At 40.9% G+C, this 20,323-nt stretch overlaps 2 protein-coding genes and 1 long non-coding RNA gene across 4 annotated transcripts; 1 reads left to right on the plus strand and 2 right to left on the minus strand.

Annotated features, from left to right (window-relative positions):
* Window positions 1-278: 278 nt before the first annotated feature.
* On the minus strand, window positions 279-4,118 carry cryba1a (crystallin, beta A1a). Of its 2 annotated transcripts, XM_030067043.1 has the most exons (8): window positions 4,036-4,080; window positions 3,870-3,925; window positions 3,435-3,797; window positions 2,685-2,751; window positions 2,423-2,541; window positions 1,999-2,140; window positions 1,341-1,483; window positions 279-662 (listed from the first exon to the last, which is right to left on the minus strand). In XM_030067043.1, exons 4-8 carry the CDS (start codon window positions 2,721-2,723, stop codon window positions 515-517), a joined length of 591 nt encoding a protein of 196 aa, XP_029922903.1. In that variant the 5' UTR covers window positions 2,724-2,751; window positions 3,435-3,797; window positions 3,870-3,925; window positions 4,036-4,080; the 3' UTR covers window positions 279-514. The 2 variants fall into 2 exon arrangements, with proteins under 2 accessions (XP_029922903.1, XP_029922904.1); XM_030067044.1 differs by lacking the exon at window positions 3,870-3,925 and having other exon boundaries at window positions 4,036-4,118.
* A 7,856-nt stretch (window positions 4,119-11,974) lies between these two features.
* Window positions 11,975-15,464, plus strand: LOC115370061 (beta-crystallin B1). The gene is given in 7 exon segments (XM_074933729.1): window positions 11,975-12,022; window positions 13,996-14,069; window positions 14,193-14,311; window positions 14,487-14,619; window positions 14,944-14,962; window positions 14,965-15,085; window positions 15,296-15,464. Coding segments are annotated over 6 exon segments (627 nt in total). The 5' UTR covers window positions 11,975-12,022; window positions 13,996-14,003.
* A 3,683-nt stretch (window positions 15,465-19,147) lies between these two features.
* On the minus strand, window positions 19,148-20,283 carry LOC115370062 (uncharacterized). Its single transcript, XR_003929221.1, has 3 exons — window positions 20,214-20,283; window positions 19,908-20,107; window positions 19,148-19,625 (listed from the first exon to the last, which is right to left on the minus strand). It is a non-coding gene; the product is annotated as an uncharacterized LOC115370062 (long non-coding RNA).
* Window positions 20,284-20,323: the final 40 nt, after the last annotated feature.

The following is a 20,323-nucleotide window of genomic DNA, read 5'->3' on the forward strand; positions in this document are numbered from 1 at the left end:
TTGAAGAAAAGACAACCAAGCACAGTGCAGTTTAATAGCAGACACTTGTATTGCTGTTTATTTCATGTTGCCCATTCCCTCTTTATTGATCACCGTTAGCACAGTTTGCCCCGCGTCCACACAGATGAGGAGCAATGAGCCTGAGTGACATTAGCCTGCTGCCACCATGAGGCGCTTCTTTTTCTCTTCTTATTCTTTTTCTTTTTCTTTGTCTTTTTTTCTTTTTATTCTTCTTCTCTGCTCTGTGGGGCATCAGTCAGTGGCTTTTCTTCAGTCGTCTTTTTTTTTTCTTTTCTTCTTTCTTTTTTGTTGTTCATTTTCATTTGGCAACAGAAATAAAACAAAAGTGCTGTAAACATCTTGATGGTTGAGCACCAGCAGCATCAGCCTTGGATCATCAAGAACTGATGGATCTGGCTAAAGCTTGGAATGACTGGGTGAAGGAAGGAAAAGGGGGAGGAGGAGGATTTGGAGGAGGTAAAGAGACAGAGGGTGGGAGAGGTGGCAGCGGGTCTCATTGCTGGATTCGGCGCAGTGACTGCACCTGGAAGGTCTGAGCATGGGAGCCCCACTCTCTGTAATGTTTGTACTCGCCGCCATGATGATCAGACTCCATGATGTACTGGTAACCACGGTAACCTGGGAACTGGTAGCACACCCAACTGGAGGAGGTATAAGTGAGAGACAGAGGAGGAGAGAGGATTGATTAATGAAAAGCAAATGGTGTGCACAGAGTTTCAAATCTACAGTAAATTAGAGGATAGTACCACTGAGGAAGGTGAGGATATATCAAACTCTGACTTCCTTCAAAGTGAAATGTAAAGGGTGGAGAGAGAGTTCAGCATGTGAGTCCTCCCTCACTCACACACTGCTTTGGGCTTTCTTTCTTTTTTTTTCTGAATGTATTCCAGCAAACACTGGGCTTTGTTACAGCTGATTACAATCAGAGAATGATCCTCTTAGTGGTTTTATCTATGTGGCAAACTGGGTTGTAATGAAAACAAATTTGATTTATGTAGGTCTTAAGCACAGCTCAGTTTGTGTGGAGCTTTAAGTGAATGACAAAACGGGTTTGACTACAAGATAATCATCTCATTGTAACCCTTAACTGTTTTTCTCAAGGCATATTCTGGGCTGATGTAATAAAATATATTCATAAATATCTAAATATATACTCTACCTTCGTTTAGTTCTTTCTAACTGATTTTACTGACTGTTTCACTGTACTATGTTGTATGATGAAGTAGGCTACGTCTCTCATCCACTTCTGGCCATATTTTATAAGCATGTAAACCATGATCCAAGTCGGTGCAGTGAGGGAGGGCGGGGTTGAAACTCACGCGCCACTCTGGACCTGCATAGAGCCAATCTCATTGTTGCCCCAGCCCATGGCCTGGAGAGAGGGGTAGTCATCGTTTATCTCCCACTGGCGCCCGATGAAGTTCTCCCTTTCAAACACCACTATCTTGGACTCCTTATGGTTCTGTGTAGACAGATGAAACAAGAAACATTTCCAGTCAGAACAGTGACATACATGTGAAAACAGCACCAGCTTTATTATGTTGATATTGTATTTCAATGGGAGACCCAGTCAAAATATAAAGTTTTTATTGTCCTTGTACAAATATGTACAAGAAAATTAGGCTCACAACTCCTGATCACTGCAATGAATAAGAAAATTAACAACCAAAATATACACTTTCTTGAAGCAATAATACTTTTTAAACTGCAATTTGATTTGAAAAGGAAGAAACCAATCTGTTGTTTTTGTAAGTTTGCAGGGCTCAAAGAAAGCTGTGCTGTGAGAAAAAGTTGAGAAAAGTTGAGTTTTTATCCTCATTATCTACATTTCTGTGGGATGTTCAAAGTCTAATAGTGAATAAGCCCTCTCTCGTTTAACTTAAGCACATTTTCCAAACTGAACCTTTCCTGGGGACAAAACAAGATAGCCAAAGAGGGAGGAAGAAGAGAAGTCTTTGGCATAGGATCGAAACTCACTGCAGAGTAGATGGGGCGGAAGGACATCATCCTCTCAATGTGGTAGGCGTTGCTGCCACTCCACGACTCCCAGTGTGGGTACTCTCCTCTCTCCAGCACAAACTGCTGTCCACAGAAGCTGGAGTGCTCATATCCTGCCCAGCTATCTCCACAAGAAAAGAGAAAGACATTTGTAAAGAGACACAAATTTGTAAAACAGGCTGACCATTAGACAGACATCATTAAATATGATGTTCTCCATAGTATTCCATTACCCTGTTGTGGTTATATTCATCAAACCATGCTCTGTTAGAAAATGTAACAATAGCCTGCTAAATATCATGAACCTTGCCAGTCTTTTCTGATTCGGTAGCTGAAATGTGTTACTTGATAAAACTCTCTTGTCTTGTGTGGAGTGTTGAGCAGAGGTCTTCATCTGACTTACGCTCCACACTCCACCTTCAGGGAGCGGATGTTGTCCATGCCACACTCCATGATGTTCTGGCAGGATGCGGTGAACTCCATACGCTTCCCCTGGAAATTCTCCTGGTCATAGACTGTGATCTGGAAAACACACAAATATATAGTATCCACATGCCACGCATACTCACTGACATGTAGGTACATGTGCATCATTAACGGGCATTTATAAAAGGTAATCGCTTTTGTTGAAATATCCAAAGAACATAATGTAACATTGAACTCACCTTCCATGTTCCCGTTGGGTTGGGATTAGTCAGAGCCATTCTACTGTGTATCTTGGTACTGATTAACCTGCAGTGTGGAGAGGAGAACAAATTACACTTCTGCCCATATTCAAAGGGGAGTTAAGTAGCACAACACACAGTTCAACCACAGTCTGTCACCTCCTCCACCCTCCACAAGAATATGCTTTCTGCCACTAATCATGTTAGTGTCATACTTAAGTCTACAGCTAGCCTGTAGACATCAATTAACGAGGCAGGAAGCATGATGAAGGCCATGTATTTGTGTAAATTTATCCTTAGACTGTCATTTTCAGGTGTTCTGTGGTTGCCCTTTTTCATGGTGTAACTGTATTCATATCATCCACAGGATCACACTCCACAAAGACTAGGCTTCAAATAATCTGACACCTGATGTGACAATGACCTTACACAAATTCATGAAGAAGTAAGAATTTTTGCATATTTTCTAATAGCAGGTATGACCTGCTGCATATCTTGTGTTGGGATTTGCAGCCTTCTTGGAAACTGTGTACAAGCTCATACATTTGGAACAAGCTATTTTGTCATACAGGAACAATACTATTTGTCCTCCCAGTAAGATAAGTATGTCTTTGCATTTAGAGTACACGCATTACCTTTATCTGTGCGTTTCTGTGACTCAGCAGAAAGGACATTACTGACCACAAAAATGTAAAGCGACAATAGTCTGAACATGGTTATAGGCTGAATGGATTGAGATGGAGGGCTTACCTGACCTGCCCCAAAGAATAGCTGTGCAGTGCTCACAGGGGGCTCCAGAAAAACGACGTCCTGACCCCAGAGTAAACGGACCTATTTATACATGCTGGTGCTGAAAAGCTGCTGGGCCTGTGGGTCGGGGCAGGAGTCAGCACATTGCTGTTCCATCCATTGTTCAGAACTGAGCCACCCGGCTTTAGGTTGCTGCAGTGGGACTGGGTGAAGGGCACGGTGCCCAGTGCCGAGTGGCACAAGTTTCAAATGGTCCCCAACCAATGGGCAACTCCCAGGCCCAGACGGAGCCCTGGTCCAACCCAGTCCAGGAAACCGTTCAACTCATCACAGCACAGATGTTGATGTTCTAGCCATTGTTTTCTGCACAAGAGGAAAACATGTCAAGAAACACATTCAACACAAATGTAACATAATGAATTGCAGGCTACTTACAGTATATTTTGAATCCTGTGGAAAAACTGAAGCATTTTTGTACAGGCGCCGTATCCCTAAAATCGCAAAGATATTCTGCTTTTGGTATCTAACACTTAAGCTGTCAGTAAAAATGAAGAAGGTGCCGAATGAAGTGGCAGGTTATGCATTTTAATCATGTACTTACTGGGTCCTCTCAACACCTGTCGGTGCTCTGTCTCCAACCTGAGCGCCACGCCAACTGAACCCACTTCTCTGTTCCCTTCACGTTTTCACTCGCTCATACAAACACACATGCTCAGTCATGCACACACAGGCACACAGGCAGACATGCAAATGCGAGATCATGCATGCATTCACTGCACACAAAGGAACACACAAAGGCGTACAGATGACCATTCAGACAGTGGCGACTGACACGCAACTGTACATGAACATTCAAATGGTGATACTGCACACTGCACCCTTATAACTACATCATACCCATATTTCTGCCTTAAATATGACTGTGATTTACGAACTGAATCATTTACCCAGTCAAACTCAAATACCATAAACCTTTTAGTTATTTCAATTTTATGTAGACCAGTTAAAGGTTTACTGGAGAGATTTATGGTTACTTAAAAGTGCAAAACAATTACTAAGACAGAGCTGACAGAGCACAACATTCTCAAACAGACATGCCATTAAAAATACTGCAGATTATTTCATATTCATTATTAAACGTTACTGATTAATCAGAGAGAACAAAGCTTGTGTAAATAGGTACACAAGTAATAGCAACAATAGCAACAATCTCCCAAGTCTCTTCACTTTTTTAGGCTTTATGCATGTGGCCTGAGAGTTTGAGAGATACAGTAAGCTACCACACCAGGTATGATTGCTATGGATAGTGCGTGATCCATTAATCTTCAAATATGCTTTTTTAATGTATGATTTTTATATTGTTTTTATATAAGGGAACTCACTCCAAAACAAAAAGGCACTCAGTAGCAGGTTGAAGTTACCACCTTCTTTGAGATAAGCCCCGCCCCTTTCAGGAATGCTGTTGTTATAGGCTGAACTAAGCCACAGATGGTCAGTGCTGTCTACTTTACTCAAAAAGTTAGTTGTTACTCAAAAAAGTAATCAAGTAAAGTTAGCCTACTCATTACTGTCTACAAATTGTAATCACATTACTTTACTGATTAATCTCTCTAAAAAGTAATTAGATTACTAATTATTTTACTTTTTACTTTCTAAAACCCAGATCAGCACTTATGAGAAGGAGAATACAAGACTGGACACCAAGTCAGACGAGGACTGATCTAGGATCCGTTTTGCACATTTTTTTTTTTCAAAAAGCCCTGTGGTCAAGTGACAGAAGTCATGGAAATTTAATTAGAACAGTGACTGTAATGTGAAAATGAAAATGGAAACATAAACATACACCCTTACATTAGCTTGTGAATGGGAAAAGTAAACCAGAGCAGGTGTCAGCCCCAGGGCTTCTTGTAGCTGCAGCTTGGCACCAGATCATCGTGTGGTCGATTAACCACTTTGGTTACACAAATATTCATGTTGTGACAGGAAACACGCTGGCCATTGCAGTCACAAAACAATTGTGATTCCGAGTCTGGTTTGTGGTCAATCAAGAATGACTCAGTGCTGGGAGAGAGAGCTTCTGCTTCCACATACAGTCAGCTGGACTGTCCTAAACACATTAGTGGTGTTAGTTTTATCCCCTTGCATCAGTGACAATGGGTCCAGTCAAGTTTTAACTGGTCCCCTCCCCTCCCCCTTTCAAAAAAGAGGGTTGTAGCATAATATAGTTAGTACAATTATACCTGTATATGGGCTGCTGTGATATAACATTTCCTTTCAGAGTTGAAATGTGAACGTAGTGCAAAGAAAGTAAGAACCTAAATTTTAAATAGAACATGCCATTTATTTTCATTAAAGAAATGATGTTGAAGATTGTGTAATTGTGAGAGTTTTGCCCTAGCAGCAACCCCCATCTGCGAAACATGGGGACTCCAGCTGCCGGGGAAGAAAGTCAAGGGACCATGATCAACCTTTACACAGCCTGAAACAAGTGAGTCCAAGTCTGTTCCATATAACAGCTGCAGATTTGTTTTCAATAGTATGCTAAAGCAACGTGGTCAGGAGGTATTTATGCCTTTTTGTTTCTGATTGCAGATGAAGCAACATTAATCCCACCCCAATCCACACCAGTCTCTTCACATGCAGACACACCCACCTCATCTGGCGCTGCTGCACAGCCTGCAAAACCTTAGTCCAGACTATTCACAGCATTCCTGTTAAGTCACATGCATTTCCTCCAATGTATTTCCTGTGCTTGGCATTTAATTGCATTCCCATTCCCAATTACATTAATAAAAAATGAGGAAAGTAGAGCATGGTTGCTGTGATGCACAATTTAGTGTGGGGTGAGCTGAGAAATGGAGGACCTCCCATGTATAAGGCACAGAGAGGTGTTATGGTGCACTACATGGAGGTGTGTGTGGGATGGGGGTGTCATCTCTGGATCCATCCTATAGGGCTCCAAAAAAAAAAAAAAAAAAAAAAAAAAAACAGGGCCGGCCCTGAATCTAAATAAGAGTAATTTAGTTACTCCAAACACTGCTGACCTGTGACCAGCCATCCTACTTTGTTTCATAATGTTAAGAGAATACTTTTTTTAAAAAACAACAACAACAACAAACAACAACAACAACAAAGCCCTGTTTAAGCTAATGCTGCATTCAGGTCCTGATCAGATTTGTGGGATAATTCAGAATAGGCTAATGACAACAAGGCTACCTTTAACCAACAAGGCCAGGTTTTTTGTTGTTTTATTAAAACAATCACAGTGGAAAACAGTCCATTTGGGAACTTAATATATCAAACATGACTTCATGTATGAAATTTTTAGCTGCAACTCACTTAAGTTTCATCAGATCACATCAAAGTCCTTGCCATCCACAGAAAACTCGTACAGTGAGTTGATATTTTGAAACAACTCAGAAAATTCCTGTCTCATCTGGAATCCCAATTTACCTGACTTGTGACTTGGTGTGGTGTTCTTATGCACTTCACTGAAATATATGATAAACATGACACCACATGAACAGCAGACATGTCACAATGATTGCTACAACTTCAAAGGGCCAGAGAAGGTAATAATTTCTTTGTTAGCCCATGACACACTCCTCTCAGCCAGTGAGCACGAAAAATTGGTCAGCGCCTCCATGATCCATGACCAGAGGAATCATTACCTTGAATGATGGCCCAACTGAGTAAATAAATGCAAAATTATTTCTTCCAGTAAAATGAATAAAGAAACTATGCTATTTTGCACTAGCATCTAAATTCAGATTTCAATAATATTATGTTGAGTTCCAGCACACATTTAGTTACATTTGTTGAGTTAGTTGTTTATTTATTTTAACAGACAGAATTTTGGTGAGGAAAGGGGGAATCTTCAATGTTTTACTGCCAAATTTTACCTTATGTAATGCATAATCTGACAGCACTTATGGATCTTTTGGTCATGACCAAGAAAAAGTAAAATGAGTTTTCAGAGTCATTTCATTTTAAGGCTAGTCATTTTTTAGTTGATCACTTCTGATCAAAGTCATCACACCAACACCTGACCTGCATGTCTTTGACCCAAGAGGAAACTCTCGCAGATATGAGATGCAAACTAACTATGCAAACTCCACACAGAAAAAAACAGGGTTGAGATTTAGTTTTGGCCTGAATGGCATGTGAACTTTGAAAAATGTGTCTTGTATGTCAGGTATCTTCATTCTTCCTTGATACCAAACTCCAGAAAAGAAGCAAAGGAATGACGTGCCTTGATTTACTAGCTAGCAGAGAAATTAACTGTTAGAGACAGCCGTATATGCAATGTCATGTGACTGCCGTTCACTGGAAAACCTAATGGGGTCTTCCATCCACCATTATTTTAGGGGAAGTTTTTATCATCTTTGCTGATATGTCAAGGTGTTACAGATTTTTTTTATTTTGCCAGAGAAACCACTGTAGAATCGGCCAAAACAAATAATATTAAAAGGATGCATTCAATGTGTCAAGTAAGTTCCAAGTAATTTTTTCTTGGGAAAGTCAAGTCAAGTCACAGATTATGTCAAGTCAAGTCAAGTCAAGTCCTGTAATACAGTGGTTCCCAACCCAGTCCTCAAGGACCCCTTGTCCTGGAGGTTTTTGTTTCAGCTCTGCTCTTTCACAACTGATCCATTTAAGGGTTTCATGCTGATTGGCTGAAACAGATCTACCTGAAGAGGGTGTGCATGAAGGTGCAAGGGCCTTAATTGGATCAGGTGTGAAAGAGTAGAGCTGAAACTAAAACCTCCAGGACAGGGGGTACTTGAGGACTGGGTTGGGAACCACTGCTGTAATAGATCAAGTCAAGTCCAAGTCAAGTCAGATTATTACAATCTTACCTTCAGAATCCAGTCTTAATAAAGAGAAAATATAAGATATTTGTATCAAGCTAAAGTTAGCTAAGCTAACTATCGACTAACAGGGTAATAGGCTATTAGCTAATTTACAAGCACTTACTCGGCAGAATAGCTCTTCAAATGACGGACAAAGTTTGACGTTGTAGCGTGGCTGTCCGAAATCTTTGTTGAGCAGGTCTTGCATTTGGCAGTTCACCGTTTGACTCTCGGCACCCCTGTGAATGATATTTATTTTATATTTTATATTCAAACTGAAAAACATGAAATGAACAACAATCAAGTCATTCGAGTGATCGTGTCTCAAGTCAAGTCCCGAGTCTTAAACTTCCGAGCAAAGTCAAGTCTCAAGTTTTTTGTTTTTTGTCAAGTCAAGCCACAAGTCATTAAAACAGAGACTCGAGTCGACTCAAGTCTAAGTCGCAATGACTCGAGTCCCCATCTCTGGTCCTAACCACGAGGGAGTACTGCAAAATTTTGACTTTCTGCCACTTCTTAAGGCAGTTTCCATGGGTTTGATACAGAGCTAAGGTCTCTGTGGTGCAGATCGTTTTCGGAAGAAGAAGAAGAAGGAGAATCATCATCATCATTATCTTCTCAGGCCAACAAAACTCACTCCATGTAAACAGGCTAACTTGATCTGTGAGTGATGAAGTTCATAAGCAGACAGCGAGGTTGTCAGATTGCCTGCAGTGTCAGTGGGTTTAATGCAATATATGACAACAGGGTCATACAGTGTCTTCTTCTTTTAGCTTCATTTAGCTAAACCTCAATGATTAGGAGCATCGGTGAGTTTCCAAGGTAGTATGTTGCTTGTGTCCTACATTCCCCCATATAAGCCCCCCAGGGCTTATATGTCACCATGTCAGCTGGTCAGTCAGCAGTTAGGTCCAGAGGGCTATATCTCCAAATCTATTTGGTGAATCTCCATGATTTTGGTGACCCTCCCTCTAGCACCACCAACAGGTCAAACTGCTATTGTTGCACCCTATCGTTTAAATTTTTTTTGCATTGCCATGAAATTTTGTTACAACATTCATGTTGGCTAGATGACGATACTTGTCACTTTTGGCGACCCCGTAACCTTCCCTTTAGTGCCACCAGCAGGCCAAAATGTTGCAACAGCGATGATGGTCGTAGTGGTGGTTGCAACAGTTGAAATGTTGCGACAACATTTATATTAGTTAGAGCTGTGGTTCTCAAACCAGTCCTCAAGACCCCCTGTCCTGCAGGTTTTTGTTTCAGCTCTACTCTGACCCACTTAAGCCCCATGCACCTTCATGCACACCCTGTTCATCTATTTCAACAAATCAACATGAACCCTTAAATTGGGTGATAAGGCTCTAATGAATGTTTTTACATGTTTTATTTGTATTTTACAACAATTAATTGGAATATAATGATGTATAGTGCCCTGTTTGCATGATATTTTAATATGTAGCATTAACAACAGTATTAACATTACAAAACATGAGTAACATTAGTCACATATAAAACATTAAATAGTGACATACATAATATCTCAAAAAAGCCACTAAAAATCGCCCTAAAAACCACACCCACTTCTTTTCCCCATTTTAGTGGTGCCCCAGGTCAGCTACACCACACATCTGTTTTTCTGATAAAGTGTCCATGTAATCACCACCCCTGTCCTCTGTGCTATCTACACTCTCAGCATCACATGGCTCAATAAACTTATGTGTTACTCATGATCTTTCACAGCACTTCTATCACCACCTGTGCGCTGTATTGTTTCTTCAAGTTTGACTTTTACGAATATTTAGTTTACAACAAATACAACAAAATGGCAATCCCTGACTTAATACTAAAAGTGGGAAAGAAAAAAACTTCCTCAAAACTCATAGATGAATAGGAAAAATTGAAGAAATCTTGAAAAGGACCACTTAGAGAGGAAACCAGACAGGTGTGCAACAGGTTTCAACCCAGTGCGCAAATTACCAAAGTGATCAAAATTACCAAAAGTATCAGATTGCAAAAGAAAACATAAATGTGGTATCCTCCCTTTTTAGTTTGAATAAATTACATTGAGGGGAATTAATGGAACCAGGGCACACAGAGTCAGTCCTGGGAACACAGGGTGGACCCCCCGTGTGTAAATGTTATCTAATGTAATCAGCTATATAATCAGCTCCCTGCTGAACACAGGAAACAGTGCAATACTTATCAAAATTTGTTTCCAAGTGACTGTCGTCTATGTCTTCACATTTAGGCAACACTGTCATAAAATGCAACATATCTAGTAGTTCAGCCAAGCTCAAAAACTGTCAAATCAGGAAGCATGAAGACTTGGCAGTTGATAAATTAAACATCAGCTCTGTCTTTCTAAGGATCTAAGGATAACAGCCAAAACGGCCAAAAAGATGATAAAAGAGACAGCTAAGATATAGAAGCCTGGTAAGATGACATGTTGGTATTGTAGTTTCACTCAGCTAGCAATGTTATACTGAAGAGCTGTAAAATTTGTAGAATGTAACATGTAAGGTAAAACAACATAAACATGTACTGCCTCTAGAAAAATGATGACAAAACACAGAGAAAGTTATATGTAGTTTTCATTTCACACAGGCAGAGAAACTGAGCAAATACATTTTCTCCCCCAGGGTTTAATGCACACAAAAAAGTCTAGTTTATAGTATAGTTATGAAGGTCACACAGGTTATAAGCAGGCCCACAAGGATACGGCAGGCCAAGTTTCCTTGTACTCATGTGAAATGTATTGCTCACCATCTCACCCTAAATTAAAAAAAAATACTTGTCTATTTCTCAGAAGGGAAATTAATACAAACAGGACACTGTCCACCCCATCTGCTGTATCAGTGTCTGAAGTGACACATGCTCTATTTCAGATCCAGAATCCTTTTGCTCAGATCTTCCTGTGTGTAGCCATGTGCATGCACGCTTATATGGACATGAGTTTGTGTGGGTGTATGAGTTTGTGTGTGTGTATGTGTGTGTGTGTGTGTTTGTTCAGCACCACAATAGAGAAAAAAAATCCATCACTTGTCTATCTACACAATAGAGAGGTGGTTGCCGGTTCCTGAGGTCAGCACATTACACACACAGGGCTCAAAGGATTGGGTCCGGCTACACTAAGGATCAAAAGAAAGAGAGAGAATGGGGAACTGAGAGACAAAATAAATTGCAGGGGAATTGCGAAAAAGAAGGAAAAAAGTTACAGGAAAAAAGTAAGAAGAATTTAGACTGAAAATGGTAACTGGAAAAAAACTGATCAAGAACAAAAGCAAAGAAGGAAGCAAGAGAAGTCATGGTGGTGGTGTGTATGTGTGTGTGCGTGCGTATGTGCGTGCATGCGTGCGTGTGTGTGTGTGTGTGCGTGTGTGTGTGTGTGTGTGTGTGTGTGTGTGTGTGTATGTGCATGAGTGTGTGTGACTGTGTTGCATGGAAAAAAAAGCAAGCGAGCTTTCTGCTGATGGCAGTGACTGTTCCCAGTCCCTCACAGCGGTGCTGGACAACAAAACAGGCAGCCGAGTCAGCACAACTAGCACACAGATAAGCAGCGTGACCCTTGACCCCGCCCAATGCTCCAAACAGCTCTCAGCCAATGAGGAGAGAGATTTCCTGGCTCTATAGACCTGGATTGGACGTGAATGTATATATATATCCCCACTCATAAGCGCTGCGCCCATCAGTCTCCCCAAAGGTCGGTCCGTTTCATCCTGCACTTGTAACTCTGTAAGTTTCAACTCTTTTGGGTCTTAACTTTGAGAGGTGTTAGAGTCATGGGATGATATTGGGATGATTGTGGTTTTCCTGTCTACGCACACTTTGGACTGAAAGAACCAAGCGAGGATCGATCTTCCCTTGAACCTTAAATTTGGATGGGGTAGATGGAATATTGGTTTAAAATGCAACAGGGTGTTATCTAGTTTTACACTGAGAAAACAGAGCAGCTTTTGTGCAGTAAAATTGGTATGTGGAGAGAGACACAGGCGCTAACAGAAGGAAACGCAACACCACAGCTGTAACACTAATATAAAAGAAAGGCTGTTTGGGTGGAATTGAGCAAACAAATAACTGAAAAGGTGTAGATTCAATTAGCTGCACTCAGTGTCCACTTTATTGGATCCACCTGTACAATCTCATGCACTTCAGTGCAACAGCTCTGCCATAAATTCTACCTTTTAACTAAGTTTATAATGTTCAGTTTTTGTTGACATTGTGGAAAATAGTGTGTGGTAAACTTAATTCTATGTTTATTACTGAGGTTGTAGTTTGCAGAAGTCTTGTACTCGACTACAAGACTGTTTCTAATGTTTTGTCCTCCCTATTTATATTCATGAGGGGGACAGAATAGTAGAAACACCTGTCAATAATATGCAGTACAGCACAACAGCACCACTAACTATGAGCTCAATGCCCAAAACATAAGTGAATGAACACCTCTATTACTGTGACAGAAAGAAAACCTGAGCATTATGGCAGCAGAAAAGTCAACGTTATGGCAGAACATTTGTATTGGATTGTGTGTATATCATATAGTTAAAGTAAGTTACACATCTGTCTTTACTGTAAACAGTCAGAAACTTATCTTTGCATGCACATAATTGTTTGAATCTGCATGTGCCTTTCCATCTTGCTTTTGTACAATGGAGTACACCGATCAGTGTCTTTTAGCCAGTAGGCCATGGCACATTTCTGGCTAATACAAACTAAAAAAGGTCTACCTAACTTATCAGTTGCTCAGATACAGCACATAAAGCACAAAGGGAAAGTGTTTGGATTGGTTTTGCTGTTGATGAGGATAAAACTCCCAACTAAAATTAACTAAAATTGCAAAAATGAGGACTATGTAGATTCAACTGACCAAAATAAATAAATAAATAAATAAATAATATTGAATAAGCACTTAATTAGAGTCTCTCCAAAGATGAGAACAAATGATGTGCTTATTCCATGTTTTCTGAGTCTCAGCCATCCTAACTTAAAGTAATACAGAAGTTTAGTGAAGTATTTGACTGTATCAGCTATGTTCTTGAGTTCAATTTAAGTCTACATACCGCCACTCAGGTTCATCAGTAGCTCCGCTGATGCCTGTGCGTAGGACAGAGATATTCTGTTTTTCGCCTCTTCATTGTGTTCACAAAATGACTCTAAAAAACATAGTTCAAACAAAAACATGAACAAATCACAAACATAACTCAAAGAGTATCAAATAAGAAAGCCATGGTCAAAAAGGCAATATAGCTGCTGGAATGAAAATAGACACTGGATTTACTGTCCGGATCACCAGATCTATTTTCTCATTCAAATAGTTAGTCTATATTATGAAAATTAAATGATCAGCATTAGAACAAATATATGCAAATGTTTTACTAAACTTCCAAGTTGCTTTAAATCCACTCATGGCAATTTGGATTACTGTAACATTAATGCTGATTGATCTTGGTTACATGTTTTAGCAAAGTCTCAGCTTACTTCAAAAAGCAGAACCTGAAACAGACAGCTGCCATTTTGATACCGACTTATGAATGTTGGATTGAATTTAGGTACCGACCTGGGAAATCACTCCTAATGCACTGCTAATGCACTTGTTACTTACATACAACTCACAACTATCATATGCTATGTAGCAACTAAGTTTGCTTTGTTGTGGCGTGCCAAAAGTAATTAATCCATCTCTATCTCCATCTCTCTCTCCTCTCTAGATTTGATCATGTCTCACTCAGGTGCTCAGGGCAGCATTGGCAGCCACACTGCCATTGGGCTGCGCTCACACAAGGTAGGTCCACTATTTTAAGTCAGATGACTCCAAAAAATCAAACAATTAGGCCTACCTATCGAAAATACTTGAATTCATAATATTTGATTTCAATAACTGCCTATGGCTTGTCTTCTGTTCCAGATATACCTCTTTGAATTTGAGAATTTCCAAGGGCGTAGGATGGAGTTGAATGGAGAGTGCCGCAATCTGTGTGAGAAGGGTTTCGACAGAATTGGCTCCATCAGAGTAGAGTGTGGACCGTAAGTCACCAAAACTGTCATCAAAGCATCTACCCAACAACATTTAAATGATCAGATCAACAACAACAGCCACTAATAGTCATGAGACTGAGTCATATGGCATATGTGTTTACAGAAGTGTATATATATTTATCATTTTGTCCCCATTAACATATCTGTCTGTCTGTGTGTGCAGCTGGGTGGGTTATGAGCAGCAGAGCTTTACTGGTGAGATGTTTATGCTGGAGAAGGGAGAGTACCCCCGCTGGGACACCTGGTCCAACAGCTACAGGTGTGACCGCTTCATGTCCGTCAGGCCCGTCCGAATGGTAAGTTCATTTGATTGTCATTGTCATCAGTTTGGCATGGGTTTTTAAAGGTTGATACCAATACCAGTACCAAGATTTTTGGATTAAAAACAGCTAATAGATGATATCTGCGACAGTTTTGAATATCTTAAAATTTGACACTGGCTGGCAAATGCCAGATTTCTTATTAAAGGTTGACTGATAACCTGGCCTCACCCTAGGGATTCCCACTGGAATTCTGCTGCTGTGAATTCCTTTACTGGATAAAATCTGGGAGAACAGAGTGAACCAAAGACAACCCCAACTAGCAATAACTAACCTGAATGTACTGTGTGTATCCCACAGGATCCCCAGGACCACAAGATTGCCTGTATGAGTGTATGAACTTTGAGGGTCGTAAGATGGAGGTGTGCGATGAGGATATTCCCAGCCTGTGGTCTTATGGTTTCCAGGACCGTGTTGCCAGTATCCAGGTCACTGGTGGAACGTGAGTTACCTCTAGTTGAGTTTCAGGGACTGTCTCACCTACTTTGAAAAATGTAATTTTACAGTATAAATGATAAAAGTCATTTCAAAGTCCTTTCAGACAAATTCTGAATGGTTTCAAGCGAGCATAAATAGAGCAGAAGGTGAGAGAAGGACAGCTTTTGATCAACACAGTGCACTGTGGTTCATATTTGTCTCTCTGTTCCTCCAGTTGGGTGGGTTACCAGTACCCCGGTTACCGTGGCTACCAGTATGTGTTTGAGATGGGCCCTTACAAGCACTGGAACGAGTGGGGCGCCCACCACCCCCAAATCCAGTCCATCCGCAGGGTGAGGGACATGCAGACGCATCGCAGAGGCTGCTTCGAGATGACCGCATAGAGAGGAGAGGAGGCACAGACTGTGGGCTAACAGGGGAGAATAACAAGGGTCAGGCCTCCCATGGTGCTAACCATCCCTTAGAAATTCTTCAAGTAGCCACTTAGCCACATAAGCTAACTGGTTTTGAGTAATGTTATTGCTTTTACTGGTAGAATTTGGTGCTATCTTGAATGATTCTGAAGGGGGTGAGAAGTCCGACTGTTACAGTCTTCCAGAGCAACACTGATACAAATGATAGCAATGCTCTCTGTCTGAAGACCTCATAGATATTTATTCCATGATTTATCATATTTATAAAAGAGGATTAGTAGCTGAAATATAAACTTCATTAGTTTGTGTTCTTTAGTTTGTTTCAATTCCATATCGGACACCCATTTATTTTATACATCTACTTGCTTACGTGTTTTTAGCTATATGAAGTGATGCCAATAAGCCTGTTCACCAAACCATTCTCCCTCTCCTGGGATCCACAGATCACTCCTCACAAAATGCTACCATGGACAGCTCTCAGATCTGCACATGCCTTGTAGTAAGCTTGTCATGCAGAAGGAGGCACCATCTCCTCATGATCTAGTGTGGCCACTACAACTACAGAACCTCAGATAGTTCCTTATAGCAAAAGGCCACCAAGACTGCAGCCAGGTTTGGTGACTGGACGAGGGGACTGGTGGGTCTGTGGCTGTGGCTGTGGCTGGCTGTGCAGGGTAGTGTTTTGCAAATGTGACAATCTTTTGTCTGACCCCCCCTTCAGCTCACTGAGGGGGCTGTCCAGAAGATTTGTATTTTACACTTTCTCAGGGATGCTGGCATCTGGAAAGCAACTTTCCAATGGAAAAAAATGAAATAAAAATATTCTACACCTGGAAGATATTCTCATGTTCTCATTTGTTTCCTCTTTCTTTGCATGTTTCATTGATGGTCATGATGGTCTTATTCCTAGCCTCATGGTGTCAGTGTGTTGGGGCTGTGGTATGACAAAAGTGTCATGGTCATAAATACAGGATGTCATAACAGATCAATAAGTCTTACAGGCTTTACCTGGAGTGTGCAAGGCATAGCAGCCAAACATCAATGACAGCATCAGTGGTTTTTGTGCAGCATTTTAGTTGTAGTCTAGCTGCGCCCAACAGAATATAAGACATAATTTACATAATGCTGAAACTACTAAGTCAGTATCAACAGGCTTGTCTGACCAGCGACTGTTCACATCCTTTTAGCAACGTCTAGCCCCTTAACATATAAATATCCCTCTATGGCACATATAGTAGAGTTACCTGAATAGACACAGACCTGTTGCATTAACCTGCCGTGAGGTGACACGCGGCAAAACAGCCCAGTCCTTTCACTTACGGCGCTCAGTCAAATAAAACAAAATCATTTGTTACCACAAACCACAAACCAACGTTAAGCTAGTTACCCACTAAACACCACCAGAGACAGATGACCTGCATACAGAAACATCTCGTTAAAATTCAACATGTTTAAATTAATTTTGCTTTGCTGACGTTACCTCGACACGGCTTCTCTCAGCTGAAACCATTTGGCCATTTAACCCTAACCCTAAACCACCGACATTACCACCGTTAGGCCACTACAATATCTGAATATATTTGAACATCTGACCGTGAATATATAGATATAAATGTGTATTTGACCATTTGACCGTGATATATATATATATATATATATATATATATTTTTTTTTTTTTTTTTTTTTTTTTTTTTTAAATTATTGACTTACCATGAAGAAATGAGGGAGTAGCAGCCGCTGGGTCCGGCCTTATTGAAAAGTGGGCGGGTTGATCTCTCTCGCGACTTCTATTGACATAGACTGAGCGCGTGTTTGTTTGTTTGTTTGTTTGTTTGTTTGTTTGTTTGTTTGTCTTGCTGTCTTTGGTTTTGAAGTGCAGGCTGACGTCATGGTGCGGTGCAGTGCAGGCTGACGTCATAGTGCAGTGCAGTGCAGATGCTTTGCAGAGTGTGCTGACGTCATAATCACCCCTTGACAGTTGTCAGTTGAGTCATGCCCCGTGCAATGATGGGCTTGCTGATGTAATAACTGCCGTGACATCACATCAAAAAGTCCATAAATAGAGCTCCCCTGCCTTTGCTGAGTTGTCCCCCACACCGCTCATTTTTGCAAGCACCGCAAAAATGTTCACATTCCTTTCCCAAAATTTCCTTCAGCCCGTCCGGGCTATCTTCACCCGCGGGAGCCGTCCTCAGACGATCCTGCCGGGACTCAGAGGGCTGAACCCGGACAGCATGTATGTCCTAGTTCGGCCCTCTGAGCTCAAAAATTTTCAAGAGGTTGATGTTCTCCACAAAGAGAACAAGGAGCTCCACAACATGCTCCAAGAAGAGAACCTCAGAGTCCAGCAGCAGGCCATGCAGCTTGAGACCTGCAAACAGCAGAGAGACGACCTTCAACAACAGAAGGAAGAACTCTCTATGATGTGGGTCAAAAACAGCGAGCTGCTGAAATCCTGCCTGGACGACAAAGCAGCCCTCCAACAACAAGTGGAGGAGCTCAAAAAGAGAAGAGGAGCCATGATCGTGAACACGGCGAAGCTCCGCGCGTGCCAGAAGGAGAACGAGGTCCTACGCACAGAGAAGCAGCACAGTGACATGGTGGCCAAGCAGTGCTCCCAGCACGTGAAACACCTGGAAATGCAGCTCATCTCCTGCCAACAGCAGAGGGATGATGCTTGCAGAGAGAAGGAGGCCCTCCGCATAAAGAACGAGGTCTTGGAGCTGGAATTGGAGGCACTGAAATCTCACCTCGCGGAAAAAGAGCGCAGCGAGACCAGCTCTCAGCCTGGCCTGCTGGTTCAATTCTGCAGAGACCTGAGCGACAAGATCCACAGGAGAGAGCAGGAAGAGGCACCACCCAGCAACTGCAACTCCATCATCCCTGTCTGAGCAGTGTATTTGTGTCTGTATGCACAGACACAAATACACTCAAAAATAAAAGATATCCCCAGTGATATCAAAAATAATACACTGTGTTGTCATTGTATGGTTTTGTTTCTGTAGAGAATTTTTCATAACCATGGTATGGAATACAGTATTTTTGACTAATTAACAAATAAAAATATAGTGAGAGATGAGATTGAGAATCTCAGTGCTGACTTCATGCTATTGGCTACAGCTCTTGCAACAAGGCAGTGGCTGCATTTGACTGAAATTTATCACATCTATCATTCTTATTCCATGTGTTTGTGTTTGTGTATGATATATGACCCCATATTCATCCCAGTGGTCAGTATGCCACAGGAACAGACTTGGCCTCCATGTTTATGGTGTGTAAATGCACCTTTTACTTGAGCTACAAATAGTGAAAAACAACCATTCCCCCATTGTTGGACAACAATTTAAAAAATCATATGTATAAAATCATAAGTATACCTTAATCAGCCCATGTAATAACCATGCATGCCGCATTTGGCCCAGATTAAAAATGCCTCAACAACAGTGGTACAATTTTACAAATGACTTGTATTTATTTGGAATTGGAACATGTTCTAAATAACAAGCAATTCATATTAAATGAAAATTTAATATGAATTGAACATTGAACATATGAATGAACACTGACTGCCTTAATGATACTATGACACACATTTGGGCAGGAAGAGGTGGCTAAGTTTCACACTCCATCCACCAGAAATGGTTCTTCTCTATATGGCATCATCACTCAAATTCTAGAAATTAAAGACAATAAATAAACCAAACACAACATTAAACTGTAAACCCTGAAACATGTCTGGAACATAGTGCAAGAGTCAAAATGCATTATTATGCAATGGAACAATGTCACTGTCCTTTCTTCAGAGTTCAGAAAGCAGCATTAAACATTTGTAAACAACACTAAAACTCGTCATAGACTTTCAAGAGTCAAAAACGCATTATGCATTGGAACAATGTCACTGTCCTTTCTTCATATTTGTTTAAACAGCAGCACCATCTGTAAACAACTTGGCATAGACTTTGAAGAGTCAAAAATGCATCACGCATGAGAGTTTCTCTCATGCTCCTTTCTTCTCATTCGTTCGCTTCTCCCGCCATTCCTATCAGGTGCATTTTGAAGCCATTTTGTAATCCTAGTCTTGATCTCTTGGTTCGTGACATCAGAAGTAAGATGATTACATCAAACAGCCGCTAACACACACACACACACACACACACACACACACACACAAATTAATTAATAACACCACTATAGTGCAGTGCATAAGTGAGAGAAGAAAAAAACGAGGAGAGAGTGAAGAGCTCTGTCTTAATTCCACAGTGCACGCCTCTTCATATTTATATGAATTAACACATCTTAATGGATGAGAGCAGCTCATGTTATTTTTCACTGTCGCACACATATCAATTAACTAAACACAGAGTTAGCAATGGACAACTTTTTTTTTCCTGAAGTAGAACTGATATTCTTACCAGTTGGTTTTTGGGGTCAGAGCTATTTCTTAGCTGCTCCTCCAGGTTTTCAAGAGACTAGCGATCAGCTAGCGGCAGCAGATTTGGTTCAACACCTATCTTTTCTTCAGTTACGGATTTCAATCCCTGGAAAGTAGTGAAAATGATTTTCATTTGGTCCATCATCATCTCTTCATTTGTGAGAATATTTCGCAGGAGTGCTAGGAGGAACAAAGGTTTTGGGGATAATTAGTCAAACAATTGATCTGCTGATGTGTGCAGCAGACAGCAGATCACAGTTAGCTATAAATACAATAAAATACTCACATGAACGAAGACTGGTTTGTGCTCTCCTTATCAGTTGATGTATCTCAGAAGAAACAGCCTTTCTCTGGTGCAGGTCAGGGGAGGTAAGGCTTCTCTGGTGCAGGTGAGGC

Source organism: Myripristis murdjan, chromosome 13 (genome assembly GCF_902150065.1).
Source record: "Myripristis murdjan chromosome 13, fMyrMur1.1, whole genome shotgun sequence".
Classification (NCBI taxonomy): domain Eukaryota; kingdom Metazoa; phylum Chordata; class Actinopteri; order Holocentriformes; family Holocentridae; genus Myripristis; species Myripristis murdjan.